The sequence below is a fragment of the Mastigoproctus giganteus genome, chromosome 7 (assembly GCF_048544385.1).
Source record: "Mastigoproctus giganteus isolate SK-2022 chromosome 7, ASM4854438v1, whole genome shotgun sequence".
Lineage (NCBI taxonomy): Eukaryota > Metazoa > Arthropoda > Arachnida > Uropygi > Thelyphonidae > Mastigoproctus > Mastigoproctus giganteus.
In genome coordinates, this window is record NC_143581.1 from 28,344,064 (window position 1) to 28,363,607 (window position 19,544).

At 35.0% G+C, this 19,544-nt stretch overlaps 1 protein-coding gene across 1 annotated transcript in view; it reads right to left on the minus strand.

The window, feature by feature from the left end:
• Positions 1–19,544, minus strand: part of LOC150082762 (uncharacterized) — a 60,636-nt gene that overhangs the window by 33,189 nt on the left and 7,903 nt on the right. The window contains exons 2-4 of the mRNA XM_090378273.1: positions 16,906–17,111; positions 12,967–13,208; positions 1,078–1,824 (exon numbers count right to left, since the gene is read on the minus strand). Of these exons, the coding sequence (XP_090234399.1) occupies positions 1,078–1,824; positions 12,967–13,208; positions 16,906–17,111 (1,195 nt within the window). The remainder of the gene's footprint in view (positions 1–1,077; positions 1,825–12,966; positions 13,209–16,905; positions 17,112–19,544) is intronic.

Below are 19,544 nucleotides of genomic sequence, written 5' to 3' on the forward strand. Positions count from 1 at the left end.
TATGGCTAAGGGTTTGCTTACTTCCCTTGCTGCCTCCTCCATTATAACTGAATAGATTCCAGGTGCCTTTTTTATGTTTAACGTCAACAATTTCTCCACCACTTTGCTCTCAGTTATCACAAAATCACTTAGATCCCTATTAGAGTTTAATAAATTACTGGCATTCCCCTCCTTGAATATTACACCATTTGGATGGCTGCAATGAAGTGAAGTACCAGCAGTCACAGTAACTTACTTTTATTATTTTTTTAAATTCAATTTTAAAACTTTATAATTTGAATGCATCTTGTGTCACATGCATCACTTCCCACATAAGCATAACATGACAAATATTTCACACATTTACATAAGTATATTTGGATAGGTATTTTACTGCAAATTATGTGGAAAAAAATTTAAAGAAATTTTTTAAAGTAATGTTCAATCGTTTTTTTGTCTCGTTTGCTGTGAAATCTCTCAAGCTCTTTAATAATATCAATTTGATTATATCACATTCTTCCTGGTTTTCTGCCCATTTCAGTGTTTCTTTTCTTTGACATTTTACTGTAAAAAACTGAGAAAAATAATAAATTGCAGTTTCAGGCTGATATTATTCTTACTGAATCTGGAGCTAAACTAAACATAATATGAAATGAAGAGAACAAAATATGTAATGGAAAATTGGGTTCACAGGAGCAAATGACTAAACCTATCACTCACGGTTTTCGAGAAAACCCATCAGTGCTAACCCAACATTTCATCAGATATACGACATAAAAAAAAAAAAAAAAAAAAAAATACTCTTAGCGTAATAAACATTTGTCTCAAATACTACCATTAATAAAAAAAAAAAAAAAATCAGCCTTTCAAATTATTCCAGATAACTGATGTTCTACTGTAATTAGATACAATTAAAGTGATTAAATCCAGCTTATTAAGTCATTAAAAAATTGCAAATAAGTTTACAAAAGAATAATTGTCAAAATAAAATTAACACTTGAATTCTATATAGCGCATAGGATTAAAATCAATAACTTTATAATTAAAAAAAAACCTACCACAGCAATACTATACCCAATGAAAAGAGCAAATGCCTACCTTTGGATTAAGATCCAGTTTTAGGGGTGGTCCCTTAGTAATAATTAAAAAATGGGAAAGTCTGTTTTCATCTTCATCCTCACTATCACTTATATCACTGATATTTGTACAGTTGATACTCTTTGCCCTTTTCCATTTTCTTTCAGCTTCAAGGTCAAGTTTACTGATAACTTTTGTGACTGCTTCGGTATTTCCAGTGACTAATCCTGAAGCAGCAAAATGAGCATCTGGATGAGGTTTATTGAAACAATTATCACTACCACTGATACAAAATGGAAATTGTTTGGGCACAGTGTTTAAAAGTCGTTCTGGCATCTTATGATTTGAACCATTTTCTCTTGTAATCAAGTGTCCACTATTTTCTAAAAGACACTTTTCAGTCTCTAGCAAGCGAGCATATATTCCCTCATTGGGCTGCGATTGATTCATGAGCAAACCATTTACTGAATGTCTGTGAGCTGAACTGTCATTTTGTGTTGAATTTCTTCTTTTCTCTTCTTGAGGATGTGTGCTTTTTTTTTCATGATTGATTATGCTCCTTAATTTATCAGAGTCAACACTACTATGCAGCTTATTCTTTAGAAGTTCATTTGATTGCTCAGATAAATGGTTATTTTTCCCATTCACTATAGTAGCCTTACATGTATTAGGACTGGTCCCTTCTGCTGACAGTGACTGATCTGTCTCTGCTCCATGTGTCTGAGGAACATGCTTTTCAGTTTTTGGGGTGCTTCCATGTTGGATATCCTGTGTGCATATATAAACATACAGTATTAGATTACAATTTGGAATTCAGTATTGACTAAGCATTTCACAAAAAAAATGTATAACTTTTTCTCCATGCTTGAAAACATTTATTAAAAAACAGATGGTAAAGAAAAATCAGTTCATGCAAAAGAGATTATGTACTGTTGACATATTCTAGAAATAATGCCTGATTATGAAATTTAAATTCAGTGACATCAATAAATATCCTGTTGTAGCAAAAATACAATTTAAAATGTACAGTGTATTATACCAATAATTCATACACTGAGTTCACTATCTTGTTTGGGGGTATTAATTTATAAAATAATTGTAGTACAGTATATAAATAACTGTCCTCCAGTATAGTATAGTAAATTCATTTGGAACCACTTTTGTATTTATTCAAATCCATTTCAAAATTGAATAATTCTTAACAATGGTCCTAATTTAAGAGGCCTTTGACTGATTTGGGGGGGGGGGGGTTCTGACAATGTCAGGCAAATTAGCTCATGAACAAACACTAATAAAGATGCAGAATGCAACAAGAACTGACAATATTAATATTTACAGACTTCATGATTTGCTAATTCAAAGAATTAGGGAATACCAACAGGAGGAGAATATAAATTGTGAACTTTGGATTTCAGAGATTTTAACCTATTTATTTGCACATTAACTACAAGGTTTAATAAATGGGAAATTTTGAGATTGGCATTTTCTTTAAGTATAGCAAATGGAGGTGTGCCCTGCATGGATTAATATTTAGTATTATAATTCTATCTGCTAAGAGAGAGATCACAAATTCTAACTGCTAGCACAATCAATTACTAAACTATGAGGTAGGATAAAATAAATGTCTTCTATTCACTATATTTCAATAAGAATACACATAATATTGTTCCCTCAGCACATTCTTGTTGTATCTACTAGAATTCATATCAATAATATACTGATTCCACTGACTTGATAGTTCATTAAATCAACAGACTAATTACATGGATGTTAAAATATCTACAATGACTATAAATATGTACAATTAAGAACATAAAATAGGCTATGATTAAGATGCACAATAAAATATACCTTAAAAAATGAAAATATATATAATTAGAGAATAACATAAAATAAATTGTGCAATGAGCCTCTTCCCCAACTTAAACAAGATCAATGACAGTGAACACAGTACACTATAGAGAGAAAACCCAAGCATGTGTAAATAGCTAACTGTGAATCAGTTATGGTGAATGAGGGGGAGAAAATGATGACATGAGACATTCATTCATTCATCAGACTATGGAGTATATTGAGATGCCTATTACTTGTATTATTGATTCACCATCTCTCATCATGGGGTAAGACAATGCCTCTATAATAGGGGGCATGTGGGCCCAGCATTACGACTCATGGTGGGACCTGCTGCTGCTATATGGAGGGCCTCCTACCATATGAGATGGCACAAATCTTGAACAGAATCCTGCTCAAGACTTGTGCCATCTCAATATTAAATCAGGGGTTACAAAAAAAAAAAAAATGCTGCTTGCCTCAATAATGTTCAGCAACAGCTGGGTCATCAAAATCAACTTGGTGGATAGCCCCTCATACTCAGATACCCAATCACCCAGTTTGTTTAGACTTTCCAATAGAGCAAGCCCCACAATTCCTAAATTACACTGTGCAAAATATTTTGCACAGTTTAATTTAGGAATTGTGGGGCTTGCTCTATTGGCAAGTCTAAAACTGTGTGATTGGGTATCTGAGTGGGGAGGGGCTATCCAGCAGGCTGATTTTGACGACTTGGCAATCGCCGAACATTACTGGAGCGGGCAGCATTTGAATTGCAACCCACGATCTAATATTTGAGATATTGGATTATGTTCAAGACTCACCATCTCATATGGTGGAAGGCCCTCCATATAGTGATAGCAGGTCCCACTATGAACTGTAATGCTGGGGCCTGCACACACCCCATTATGGAGGCCACTGTCTTACACCATGATGGGAGATGGCGAATCAATAATACAAGCAACAGGCACCACAATGTACTCCCAAGGTCTGATGAATGAGTGTCTCATGTTACCATTTCTTTCCCTCCTCCTGCCACTCACTCTAACAGTTAGCCATTTACGCACGAGTGAGTTTTTTCTCTACGGTATATCATGTTCTCTGTCATCGATCTCATCCAAGTTAATTGTACATATTTTACCACTAACATCCATGTAATTAGTCAGTTGTTTTAATCAACTGTCAAGCCAGCAGAAGCAGTATATTATTAATGTCTAATCCTGATGCCCAAGGCCTTTTCTCTAATAATAGAATTCCTTTCAAAAAAGTAACATAAAATTACTTCTGTATGTTATAAAAAAAGGAATAGTGATTTCACCTATTGCTCAAAACTGGAAGACTGATCACTGGAGGGATGAACAAATGCAACAGTCAGCTTTATTTCACAAAATCAATTTCATAATTTTTACTACACGGAATCCTAGCAGCAATCTTAGTAGTATTAACACGAGGCATTTTTAAAATCATGAAAACTGATAAACAGGTATGTGCCAATTATAAGAAACAACTAATGCAAAGCAGGAGAAGCCAAACAGAAAGACTTTTAAAAAATTCTGTTTACACTTTGAACAGTCACATAAGCTCAAAGGAGTTTTACAACCACAGCAATTTTCAGCAGTCCGGCATATTATTATTAGCTATATAGTGCAAGGAAGCCTGAGGCTTATGCTGCACCAGCCAAAAAAAATTCCCAAGTTACCCTGAGAGAGAGAGAAAAGTAGACGTGAATCACCAAGAAAGAGAAGAATGATAATATTCAGCTCAGGACCCTGGGTGTGCCAAGCCCATACTCACCAGATGTGAGATCCCGGGGTAAAATTATTCAAAGATTTAAAGCAGAACTCTGTTCCAGCATGCTGATCAGCCTACCAAAACTGGCTATATGGTCCAAAGTTTAAAAATATGAAAGGAATCAAAGTGGCAATGCACATATTCTGATCTGATCTGGTCTGCAAATGCAATATTTTGATCTCCCATCTGAATATTCATGAGGCTATATAAAAGAAAATATATGCAGAAACAAATGGATTTAATTTCCATTTGTTTTTGAGAACAATATATTTTTTAAAAATTTAAGATAAAAGTAATATAAAAAGTCCTTCCAAATAATACATGCTTTCTCCACATATGTAGTAAGTGTGAGTGCAAAATAGTGCAAGTGTAGGAAAAGATCTGCATGGTCATGTCACTCTTAAATTTTTTTTATATAGATCAGAAACAATTTATTATATATATTCTGTTAGCAAATATGAAATAAACAAATTCAAGCAGAATAAACAGTTTATTTGTAACTTAAAAAAAAAAACCATGTTTTAGCAGACAATAACAACTAATAAATTTTCCATTAGCCTCATAAGCCATATAATTTCATTCTACCAATGCTGAAAAACTACCACACAATCTGCTTTTCAATTATGGGACAGAAATTATGGGGCTTGCTACATTTTCGACACTCAAGCAGTAAATTTAATATGATTTGCTTGCTTAGCCTTCATAATAATTTGTTTCTCTTATTTTGTATAGCTAAATTTTTGTAATTTATACAAGAAACTTTTTAAACTTGAAATTTATAGCACTGTTTTTCTAATGCTTTTTTAAGTGGTGAAGAAATAAACTGTGACGTTCCCCCATGCTGCCCATTTTCCCTTTGCAAATGCATATGATAATGGGGGATCAGTATGAGTGGAGAATATCCTGATGATCACAGCAAGAAATATAATCAGAAAGTTCTGATCAATTTTCTAAAATTTTTGTATGGATTGTTTCAGAAAGCACTGCAATTGATGAGGTAAAGTTTGAAGGAGTTTTGGTTACAAAGTGAAAAACATCATCATATAATAGTGATATAATAATATCATCATATAATAATATCAGTGAATAATTTCTTTTGACTCCGTTCATTTGCAAATGCATTAGATTATGCATCTTATGGAGCTTTGTTCATAAGTTGGGTGTTTGTAACTCTGGGAGTGACCCTGTAATTTATCACCTCTTGTGTTTTTTTCAATTTGTATTTCTTCATTATATCAGTAATAATTAATTTAGCATAGAGGATAATAAGTTAAATAACCTACAGAGTGCATTACATTTCAGGTGCATTCATTTTTTTAAAAGTATGCACCCTCTTAACTGACTTGCCAAATTAAGTCTCTTTAAAACATACTGCACATTGCTTTGTACACTAGCCCAGTATGCTTGCAGCTAGTAGGCTAGTTTTGTATGCATCCTAAGAAGCCAGTTTTTTTTTTTTTGCAACAGTAACATATTTTGTTGTAATTTCAATATGTAATTTAATTAAATATTATGAAAATTTCAAGTTGGCTTCTCTGGAAAGACTCGATAAAGCTGAGTCCAAAAAATTGCCACTGAAGTAGGTGTGGGTGAAACAATGTAACAGAATGGGGGGGGGGATTAAAAATATCTAGAAGGATTTTTCACTCACTTCGTTTCACAAAAATAGCTAACTTTTCACTCTACCTTAAAGAAATCAAAATTAGAGACAGTAAACAATCACTCGTCGCTATGCTTTATGGAAAAAAGATGACATGGAATCTGGTCAATAAGACTCATAAAAGCAGCATTAAAGAAAAGGCCTTAATCTTACATCAAAAGGCTAGTGGTGCAAAATGTTTCACAGCAAGTACCATGCTTTGGATATTAGAGGGGGGGGAAAAGTGATATTCATGCTGAGTTTTAGCAGGGATGATCTTAAATCTTCTTTTACAGAAGATTTAAGGTCATTTTTCAATACACAAGAGCTGATTGTAATTCAGCTCTACAATATGAATGAAACAAGTCTAAAATTATAAGATGTTATACCTTCTGTAAAAAAAGTGAAGAAAAACTTATTTGAAAAGGCCAATATCTTTCTGGATAACATTCCTTCACATCTGAATTGTAAGGAACTTAAAGAAGGTGACAAATTTGGCAGAGGGCTGAATGATTTTGTAATAACTGAAAGGAAAGTGGTGAAGAAATCAGCTTGACATAAAAAAAAAAAAAAAAAAAAAAAAAAAAAGGCACCTGGAGTGAACAGGATCTATCCAGGTATATTAAAGAAGGCAGCAGAAGATGCAAACAAACCTTTAGTCATGATTGTGAGAGCATCCCTGGATTCGGGGGAGTTCCCTAGGGACTGGAGATGTGCAAATATATCCCCATTTCAAAAAGGAGGATCAAAAGGAGATATGAGTCATTACAGACATGTTAGCTTGACTTCTGTACCAGGGAAAATAATGGAGTCAGCGGTTAAAGAATAATGAAAGAACCATCTATACAGTAATGCAATTGTACTACTGCTTGTTTGTTTGTTATTTGGTTTTTAGGAGCATTAGCAACTAAGGCCATATTGCTCCGGGAATATGCAGTAGTCATTCCCTGACCTTTCCACATCCTCCGTATTTGATGGTGACGGGCTCGAATCCCAGTCTAATCAAGAAGCATGTGCTACACACTGCTGCTTCTTCCCACCTGGCTACGGAGGTGCCCATTTGTACTATAGCCACAGCATGGATTTGTTAAGGGGAAATCTTGTCTGACCAATCCGATTGGATAATGTGACACAGTAACAAAGGAACTGGATGCAAAAATTAATTTTGACATCACATACTTAGATTTCAGAAAAGCCTTTGATATCACCACACATACAAGACCGCTACACAAACTGGAGCAATGTGTCATTAAGGGCAAGTTGCTGCAATGGTTAAAGGGATAGTTGAATGGGCAAAGGCAGAATGGTTATCAATGCAGTGTTCTTCTTGGATTAATGTTATTAGGAGAGTCCTCCTGGGCTCATTGATGTGTTCTATATTTATTGTTGTTGTTGTGTTTTTAGGAGCATTAGCAACTAAGGCCATATTGCTCCGGGATATGTGGTGGTCATTCCCTGACCTTTCCACATCCTCTGTATTTGGTGGTGACAGGCTCGAACCCCGGTATAATCAAGAAGCGTGTGCTACACACTGCTGCTCCTTCCCACCTGGCTACGGAGGTGCCAACTCTATATTTATTAATGATATTGATGAAGACATATCAGACTGTCTGCAAATGATACAAAAGTTGGCAGGGTGGTTATTGATAGTAATCAGGGTATGCTATTGAACAAGATCTAGACAAATTAGTCAGGTGGGCTTAGAAGTCGCAATTGAAGTTTAATATTGATGAATGCAAGGTACTACACACATATAGACAGCAATAATTCCAGAATAAACATACCAATTCAGTGGTACCACACTCAAGGTAGTAGAGAATGAAAGAGACCTGGGATAATTATACATCCTGACATGAAGCTCTCTGAGCAGTGAAGACAGGCTGCTAGGACAGCTTATTAGGTTCTGTCAATGATATAAAGAAATTTCACCAAGGTACAGGGAGGTGATTATCCCGTTGTGTAAAGCAATGGTAAAACCACATCCTGACTACCAGTAGCCTCATTTTAGGAAGGATGTGGATCTGTTACAACAGACAAATCTTTCAGAGAAGAGCAAACAGGATTGTTCAGCAACACAAAAGGTACTCTTACCAAGAAAGACTCCCATTCTATTAATGAACTTGGAAATTGGCACTTGAAATCTGATTGAAATGTTTAAAGCTTTAAACAGGTTGTGTAAATGATGATGACATCCTTACTTAGACAATACACATAAGGGACATTTAAATTTAAACACAAAAAAGGATGGTTACAGGATAAAGTGTGAAAATTTGTTTTTAGCCAGAGTAATTCATTTCTGGAATAATTTTCATCTGGTATTATGGAAGTGGGCAGTTTGGATAAATTTAGACAAATTATTATAGGGTATGGACAAATAATGAGATTTTTTTTTTTTTTGTGGATGTGAATAAACTTTCTTCCCCACGTCATATTGCTCCATTAATAAATTAATATTGCTAATATCATTTTAATATAAATAACATCACCAAAAGGTAACTCTGCTATTTATTTAAAATCAAGACATTACTGTGACGGCTATTTTGTGACTGCCTGGTCTCTCATTAGATGATAGGTTTCCTCTATTAACAAACCTACACTGATTAAACATTTTTAGAGAGAGAGAGAGAGAGAGAGAGAATATCTTTATTGCAACATTTGATTGTAACTGGTTACAAGGTTAAGTATTGCAACTTTCCCTTCACGGCCAAAAGGCCAGGGGTTTACAAATAAAAGGTGTTACAAAAACATTAAATACTATAAGACATTAAAGAAACAAAAACAAGATGACATTAAATTATATAGGGATAAAACAAAATGAAAAATACATATACAATTTACAGTAGTGACTATTGTCCTCTCAGTTCATGGGAGAGAGAGCAGCAAGAGCACTGTCAGGCTTGTTTCCCATTTTGCTCACTAATTAATTCACAGGGGTCCCCAACTGGAGCAGTTTCACTTCTGTCAATGAGTTGCAATGTTTTGTCAAGAGATGGTGGCGCTAAGTCCCCTGTGGTTGCCATTCCCTGTATTAGTTAAGGGGATTGGCAGATGCAGCTGACAATTCACGGTCTATATCGTCAGTTGACCGCAAATTTCTTAAGGTTGGCATCGATGCCCTGGATTCGTCCGAGAATCTGGAATGGTAGGAAACGATCTGATAGGTGGAGGCGTGCATGAAGAGGGCAAATAGTTGGGGTGGTTCTGAGCTGGGCAGGTGGAATCCTCCAGTCAACATCTTTACTGTGATTATCAGTCTTTTTCATCAATGAGAGAGGGCAGCCTGGGCCATTTCAGTTGTATGAACATGGGTGGTAACCTGTGTTTGTAGGTTATCCATTTGAGGAGCCAATATTCCGCTGCCCAGATGGGTTTTCTGATCGTGGGTGCTGCTGACGCCCGGATTTCAGCTGCATAAAGTAGTGGGGAGTATATAACGGTCCTGACATTTTGTTGCTGTAACCCTGTCTGAGACATAATGTAGGTGTTGGTTCGCTCTCCATTTCAGGTGCACTGCATGACTGATGAGTTTGTCAATGTGCTTGTTGAATCTGAGTTTTGTGTCAAAGACAACATTTGTTGTCTTTGACACAACTCAGATTCAACAAGCACATTAACAAACTCATCAGTCATGCAGTGCACCTGAAATGGAGAGCAAAATTAAAATGATAAAACCCCAAATCTAAATAAGGAACAGTTGGGATGGAACTCCACTGATGTTGGGCGAGATAATTGTTTCTTTCTTCGGGGAGTAGAGCATGCACTTAGACTTTGCCGGGTTAATGTTAAGGCCAAATTGTTTAAGGTAGCCCACTAGCGCAAGGAGGACACTGTTAATTTCTTCTGTGATCCTAGAGGGCTCTGTGTTTGCTTGGATGGTGGTCAATATTTTTTAAATCATCCGTGTAAGACATCTGATCTCTGGTGTATGAAAAAGACAATACATCTGATCTCTGGTGTATGAAAGGGGATATAATGGCAGTAAAGAGGAGACCAGAGAGGACTCCCCCCTGTGGTACTCCTGTAGATATTTGCTTGATATAGGTTTTTTTTTTTTTTTTTTTTTTTTTGAATGATGGAGTATGATAGTACGGCTGAAAGTTCTAAGAGAGCAAACAATTTTTTTTTTCCTTTTATTATTATTTTTTTTCTGTATCATTGCTTACATTTTCACTCTCACTTTCTCTTATGCTATCCACTTGTTACTCTACTGCAAGCTGGAACAATACTACAGCCATGTTTTAAAGTGGAAATATACATATCTATTCAAGTTCAGTACACCAATATTACTATTTTTAAATTTGAAAATTTTAAATTTACTCATCAAAATGTGCAAATGTGGGCATCCTATTTCTGTCTAAATACTAAAATATACTACCAATTCTCATAGTTCATCCTAGTATACCATTAAACATAAGACATACATCTTATGTTTAATGGTATACTGGGATGAGTTGTTGATTTTGTGTTCAAGAAAACATTCAAAATTTTTCTCCACAACTAACCATTTGAACTTACATCATTAATTTCTTAATTCATGTTGAAAGAATGCATCCTCTGCAATCAATCACATTAAAAACCATAAAAGCAAGGAAAACAATTAAGATGGAACGGAAAAATGTTTTCTTGCATTTTATTGCCAGAAAACATTATGTTAGACCACTTTAGTGTAAAAATAATATACATTATTTATATGGATTTTTTGATGGAACCATCAAAAAAAAAAAAAATATATATATATATATATACTATCATTGAATTATATTAAATAAAGTTAAATTATAACGAAATAAATAAATAAATAATTAATAAATAATTAAGCATTCATTAGAGGCAGCGACATGCAGTTCCTCCATATGAAGCTGAAATACATCCAATATGTTAAATTAAATAAAATAAAACATAAGCCAGTAGTATGGCAAAAACTGTAGAGCGAAAATTAACATAAAAATGACATAAAAATAACCCAAATAAACAATCGAACGAAAAGAAAGAATAGATATAAATAGTAGCCCATAAACCCTTGTATAATTTCGAACTTTAAATCCAATTAAAACTATACAAAATTTAGACTAATGCCAATTATTTATTAATTTAGCGGTACCCCCAGAGGTACCAGTTCCGAAAGACGTGAAATATCACCAAAAGAGAGTTAAAGGAACTACCAGACAATAACAAAATCAAAATAAATTAATATAAAATAGACTGACCATCATGCCCCATATTGACAGAGGACCACGAGGCCAATAATGGTCATGGAATCGCTGCATAAGGACCACCGCCGTGCAAATCCTCTGCATTGGTGGATCGATCGGAGGAGGGAGGGTGAATTGGTACTTCGATCTTTTCACCATGGCGACGATTTGTATAGCGATTGAAATGCAGCGATTCCATGACCAGTATTGGCCTCGTGGTCCTCTGTCGATATGGGGCATGATGGTCAGTCTATTTTATATTAATTTATTTTGATTTTGTTATCGTCTGGTAGTTCCTTTAACCCTCTTTTGGTGATATTTCACATCTTTCGGAACTGGTACCTCTGGGGGGTACCGCTAAATTAATAAATATTTGGCATTAGTCTAAATTTTGTATAGTTTTAATTGGATTTAAAGTTCGAAATTACAAGGGTTTATGGGCTACTATTTATATCTATTCTTTCTTTTCGTTCGATTGTTTATTTGGGTTATTTTTATGTTAATTTTCGCTCTACAGTTTTTGCCATACTACTGGTTTATGTTTTATTTTATTTTATTTAACATATTGGATATATATATATATATATATATATATATATATATATATATACGCTAAATACAGAAAAGGAATATATGAGAACATTTTATTGTTCTTCTACATGCTTTCTAAATTACAGATTAAAACCAGTATGATTATAGTGCAACTACAGTAGAACTTGCTTAAGGCATCTTTTAAAAGACATGCTGTTGTTGTTGTTATTTGGTTTTTAGGAGCATTAGCAACTAAGGCCATATTGCTCCTGGTATATGCGGTGGTCATTCTTCCCTGACCTTTCCGCATCCTCCATATTTGGTAGTCACGGGCTCGAACCCCGATCTAATCAAGAAGCGTTTGCTATGCACTGCTGCTCCTGCCCACCTCGCTACAGAGGCACCATTAAGACATTATGTAAAAACATCTTAGACAGAAAACCAGTTACAATTTCTTCTCCATTATTTACATGTACATAAATTATTAATTTAATTAAGATGTTTGCCATTGATTGGATAAACTGCAACTTATAAACAATATAACCTTTACTAATAGTGAGTTTAATATGCATTATTACAAATATATGCAAATGACCATCAAACTTAAAAACATCCTATAAGGTGCTATATAATTTGATAGTCAACCTGAAGCCCAGTATGACCATCAAATTTCTGAATCAGATGATATCAACTGGTTCCTTTCAGACATTTAGATTTAAAAAAAAAATCTAAATGTCTTATACAGAAGGACTTTTAATGTAGGAATGTTTTAATTGAGTTTTACTGTATATTATTTATACGACTCAGTAAACATTTAGGAATTAATGAAGTAATTAATCAATAAATCAACTAATTATTCATATTCAAATATGAAAGCCCTTATAATTTCTGCTGAGTTTCTAAGTATATTTAATTTATGACTCCTACCTCCTTAAAATGCTGTGGAACTTTATGTACTACACCTTCTTTATAACTGCCTTTTGGATCCATACGCATGGATGTCTGATGCTGCCAAGGTAACCATAAATCAAGCTCCCGATGTTTCTGACTGGAATGATTAAGTGGATGGATGACCAAGTTTAATGGCCCCAAAGCATTGTTAGATGAAGGTGGAGAAGTTCTGTTTGGATGAATATCACATGGAGTGGCTTGAGATTTTGTAGGTGATGCTGTAAATAAAAGAAGGTAATTATGTTTTAGTATGCTGTTTGTAAAGAAACAATCTGGATAAAGTCTAAATCTTGAAACAGATATTTGGTTGTTTTTTTTTTAAAACAGAAAAACCTTAGGTTGTTTGAAATGTTTAAACATTTCTGCTCATCTTAAGCAACATCTTAAAAGAGGAATCAAAAAGTTTTAATTAAATATGCAGAATATGAAGCAAAAGGGGAGGGCTCTATCTGTAATTAGCTACATCTGCTCAAAACTGCTATACACCAAAGGGGATACTGGTGGTGCAGAAATTCTACAGCTTTTCCTGAGACGATACCTGAATTTTATTTTGTTTGCAGAGAAAATCGAAAAGTGTTTATCAAATTTGCTTCCACCAAGACACTTGAAACCAGTAATTAAAAAAAAAAAAAAAAAAAAAAAAAGCCGACCAGGCTAGCCAGGTGGGTAAAGTGCCTGCCTGGCAACCCAAAGGTTGCGGTTCGAATCCCGCCTCTGGCTTGGATCAGAGTAAGATGCAAAAAAAAAAAAAAAAAAAAAACTTTGGGAGGTGCATTATGGCCACAGAAGCTGATGCGCCAACAACTAACAAAAAAAAAAAATAAATTAATTAAATTAAATTTAAAAAAGAAAACAAACTGAGAAGTTGAATTAGTATTTAGAAATAAATGTGTAAATAACAATTAAATATAAATTATAAAATGTACAAATAGGTATAAATAAAACTCAGTATTTGGTAAAAAGTGACACTTTGTGTTAGTTTAATTGCTTTAATTTAATTTAATTAGACAATATTAAATGTAAATCATACATTTCAGTACGACTCAGTGATTAATAAGATTATTTAACATTTAAAGCTGGCAACATTACAGCTAGTGTACCACCCATGCTGGAATCACAAACTTACAAAACAAAGGAACTGCACAAGTAAAAAAGTTCTTATATGCATCCATCATGATGGCTAAAAAAACTTAAAAATAATGTGATGATGAGTGGAAATGAAGGATGTGGAATCTTACCTCTCAATGGGTGTTTAGGAGTGGATTGATTGACTGGGAGCTAGTTGTTCGGCCACTATTCAGGTTGATTTACTGAGACCTGTGAAGTCACTGGAGAGGACCATGTGGTATCTGTCTCTTGGGATGTCTTATAGTTGGAGTGGAGTAGACTGGTAGCCTACTGAATGATGGAATACGAACCACTGTTTTTTTTTGGGGGGGGGGTTAAAAAAGCCCAAGGATGTGGGAAATAACCCTTCTATATTTTCTATATTTTTGTATTTAGAATGTTCCCACAATCTTATTTATGTTTGTGATGGTCCTTAGCCATAAGCCAGTGGTTTTGAAGGATGAATCTTTTTAGAGGTGAACTTCTTTTGAGGGTGATGTCTTAATATTTTATTTTCCACTTTTAATACCAGATTCTCTTAAATATGCTTTTGTAGAAGAATAAGAGAAATTTACCTCAAAATATGATACCTAGAAACACTTCCTAATGACTCTTCAGCAATTAAAAAGCATATAAAATTAATGCAAAATGATTACAGTAATAAAATTAATTAAAAAAAACAATTTAAAAAAATTAAAACGAGTTTAACATATTTTGGAAAGAAAAAAAAAAAAACCACCTTTCCTTCCTAGGAAGGAAGGTCTTTTTTTCAAAATTTATGTTGTTTTCTATATTTATTAATAATAGTGATGAAGGTATATTACTGCAACAAGATTAGAAAAATATGGACTGAGAAACTGACAAATGCAAGGTACTGCACGTGGGTAGCAGTAATCCCAAATTAATGTACTATCTGTGTAGTACTATATTCAAGGTAATGAAAAATGATTTGCAACACTGCAAGTCTGAACAGTAGAGGCAGGCTGCTAGAACAGCTCATAGGGTTTTGTAAATGATATACAGGAATTTTTCCAGCAGGGATAAATAGGCAATTATATCAAAAAAGCTTCTGTTCTGCAAATTGCAGCATCTGGAAACTAGGCACCTGCAAGGTGATCTGATTAAGGCATTTTAAGGCTTTAAATGGATTGAGCAAGCTCAATGCTGATGGCATTCTTCCTCTTGCTCAGAATACACACATAAGTGTGTATAAATTCAAGCTGAGGAAGCATGGTTACAAGACAGATGCGTGAAATATGCCTTCAGTCAAGTGGGCAGTTTGAATAAATTCAAGGAACTAGACAAATTATTGGAGGGGATGGACAGGTGATGTGGGAGGTTTACTTTGGCTGATGCTGTTATAAGCTTACTTTCTTGCATCATTTGCCACTACTAATACTATTCCTTCAACAACTTGTTTTCTGGAACAACTTTCCTTCACAAGTACTTCCTGAAAATTACAATCTACAGAAATTCAAGTCTGATGTCAAAATGTATCTTCTGCCTTTCCAACCTTCAATCTACACACAGCACTAAGTACTATAGGTTCTAATACCTTTTATGTTTGGGGTTTTCGTTTAAAAAAAAAGTTGAAATCTGAAGATCATCCTCTATAATATGGCCAGTTACTGCACAATTAGTAACAGATATTGATTTATGGGCAAGTACGAGGGAGTATCAGAAAATTCGTACCCTGACCTAGATAAAACATCAGTAAGAAGATGCTGTTTTTAATATAAGTTGTCTACATATTCAATAACTAACATGTGAAATTTCATTTTCCAGTAGGTGATCGTAGACCAGAGGTGGAGCCCAGAATTTGAGGAAGGAAGCTATGGTTGACAAAGTGGAGTATCAAGCAGTAATCAAGTTCCTGTGTTTGCAGAGCAAGAAAGCTCAGGAAATTGACAAAGAAATGAAAGCTGTGTATGGGCCTCGTACATAGCAAAATTGTCCATCCTATGACACTGTAAAAAAGTGGAAATGGGAGTTCCGGTGCAGTCGTACAAGTGTCTTTGATGAGCCAAGAGAAGGAAGGCCATCAACATCACACACAGTGAGAAGGTTGCAAAGGTTGAGTGGCTGGTGCTAAGTGACAGATGTGACAATTCATTTCATCGCAAATGCAGTGGGAATTAGTTATGGGTCTGCCCACAGCATTTTACATGACCATCTGCATTGTCTAAGGTCTCCGCACAATGGGTTCCAAGATTGCTGATGCCTTTGCAGAAGCAATGTCGAATGCAATGTTCTTGCCAACTGCTGGATTTGTATAATGCAAATGTTGAGAACTTTTTTGATTGGTTGGTGACAAATGAATTCTGGGTGTACCAGTATGATCCAGAGACTAAAGACATGCATGGATGCCGCTTTGATTCATCTCAGGAAGTCATCAATGAAGTGGAGGACTTATGATTAAGGCATTAAGCCACTGATCCACAGATGGGAGAAATGTGTTACTACACATGAAGAGTACATAGAAATGGATTAAATTTCCTGTGAAGTTTCACCTTTCTAGGGCTATTATTTCTAGGTAAGGGTATGAACTTTTTTGATAACCCCTCGTACATAGCAAAATATTATAAAAAGACATTTTTCAAGAGGAAAAAATTTTGATAAACAAAATAAAATTTAGGACTTTTTAATAATCCACAAAAATCCCAAATAAACCTTTTTGACATCAGTTGTGAAATAATTATGCTGGAACTTATATACATTAAATTTTCAGTTAGTTTGTTTATTATTATACATCTTAGTTAGTAATTTATTAGCTGTAAAAATTTCATACAGAATTTTTTTTAAACTTACTGTATGAATCAGAAGTTGGCACAGACGTTGAAACCATAGGGCTATGGCCTGAATGCCTCAGTTCTTGGGATTCTACTTTTTCAGTCCTATCTCTATCCTTCTCCTTTTCAGGGACAGTGTCTTGTTCATGTTCTCTACTTCTGTTTTGTTCACGTTCCTGAAGTAAATCTTTTTCATGGTGGCGTTTTTCTTCATCATGTTTTAATCTAAAGAATATAATTAAACAGTTTCTTAAAGCTTGATAACCATTAATCAATACTGGAAATGAAAATAAACAGCACACAAGAAAAAAAAATATCTTTGTATCCATTTCAATTACTATAAAATCATTAGAAGCAAAGGGAAAAGTTGTTTTGAATAGATCACAAATATTGCAGCAAGGGCTCATGGGAAGGCACTATCAGAAAGGCATTATCAGCACTATTTCCACATATATACTGCAGTTCAACATGCATTTTAGCTAGTAATGTGGAAAATATACAGTACACTACAATCACCCTCATAGCTAAACTAAATTTGGTAAAGTGTAAAAAATATTTTCTTCAATCTATACAGATAATGTACATATATTTTCCCTTAAAGCATTTCAACTATAAATTATGATATTTTTATCAACTCTAAATTATGATATTTTTATTAACTATATTAGCTTTCATATTAATAAAATTTATTAATTCATAATATTACTATTGCATACTCATGACTGATTGGGTAAATAAAAATTAGAAAAGATATCTGTAAATTGCAGTACACATCAGTGACAGCAAACTTTTCTGAAGTCAATTCCTCATTTTTCAACTAGTTCACTGCTAATCAAATTCCACAATGTATCTTTGACAGGTTGATACTAAGCCTGACTAACATCTACTTTCAAATTTTTGTATTGCATATTCTGCTTGATAGAATTTGACTAGACTATTGTGCTTTACACAGACAGCATAGAAAAGTTTGGTTCATGATTCTGAAGGGTGGCCAAAAAAAAAGAAAACCTTCTCATTTCATCCATCCACTCGCTCCAAATGTTTGTCTAGTTCTGCCTTGAATCTATTTAAGCTATTAACTTCTACAACAACAATGGAAGTTTCTCCCAGCAATCAACCACCCACTGGAAAAAGGCAAACATCTATTCTGCACATCTATCCTACAACTGTCTTTCCTCAAGGCGCCTCCGTAGCCAGGTGGGAAGGAGCAGCAGTGTGTAACACACGTTTCTTGATTAGATCGGGGTTCGAACCCATCACCATCTAATACGGAGCATGCGGAAAGGTCAGGGAATGACCACTGCATATTCTCGGAGCAATATGGCCTTAGTTGCTAATGCTCCTAAAAACCAAATAACAACAATGTCTTTCCTCAACTTGAATTTCTGTCCTCTCAAACAATTATTCTGAGCAAGGGGAAGAATCCCATCAGCACTGAGCAAAATACTGTCTCAGACCACCGTAGTAGCCTTTACGAAAGCAAAAACCCTTCCTTTTACCCCTGATGGTAGTTACCTTTTTGAGTAAATCCCACTTCAGCACACTGTGATCACTGCCACCTAGTGGTTCCTTTATCTGCAGATTCTTAATGCATGAAGAATCACTACTGATAACCAGATCAAGAGTATTACTCCCTCTAGTTGCCTCCTGAACATGCTGATGTAGAAAACAATCATCCAGTAAATCCACAAAAGCCTTGCTAGTGTGTGAGTGACCAACCCACAAATTCCAGTCAATATCTGAGAAATTAAAATCCCCCATTATAAGACACTCTGATTTACTGGCACACTATTTCCCTGTACAGTTTTATATTATACTCATCAGAGTCATTAGGCCTATAGCACACTTCTACTCTCAATTTTGATCTCCCAATGCTTATGTCACACCAAACTGACTCGACATTGCACTGTCCAGCGATGTCGACTGGCTTCACTTCCTTGGATTTTGTGTGTTTCTTAACTAATAGCATAACCGCTCCTCCCTTCCTATCCTGTCCATCCTTCCTGTACACATTGTACTCCCCAAATTCCAGTTCTGCATTCCTTATATCTGTGTGACACCACGTCTCTGATATCCCAACAATATCTGTCTTTTGATGTTTTGAGCAATACCTCAAATTCATTTACCAAACTCCTAGCATTGGTGTACATTCAAGTATACATGCACCTGTTCCTATTCTTAGCTACCCTAACACAATCCATGTGTTTACTTGTACTGCAATGACTCCCAGCAGTCTCTGAAATACCCTGCATCTTGTTTTCCAGGCTGCTGCTCATTCCATAGAAGCAGTGCAAGAATCACTTTCACCTCTGCCAGTGGCTACTGTTAATCTATTAGTCCTTGTATTCCCCCAAGCTAGCAGTTTTCCGACCCAACTAACACTGCCTCAATAGCATCACCAAATATTCTTGCACCTTTTCTATTTAAGTGTATCCATCCCTGTAGAAGCAGTCTCTCCTGTTAACCAGTACAGACCAGGCTGAAAAAAAAATTCTACACCTTCAGCCTTACACAATCTTTTCAGGGCTGAATTGATCGACAAGACTCATCATATACTCCCTCCTATCTTTTCTGGGACAGAATTGCAAACACTTTCAAATTCAACCCCAATTCACGGCCTTTTTTCAACAGTGACCTGTACTTGTTAAGTAATGCCAC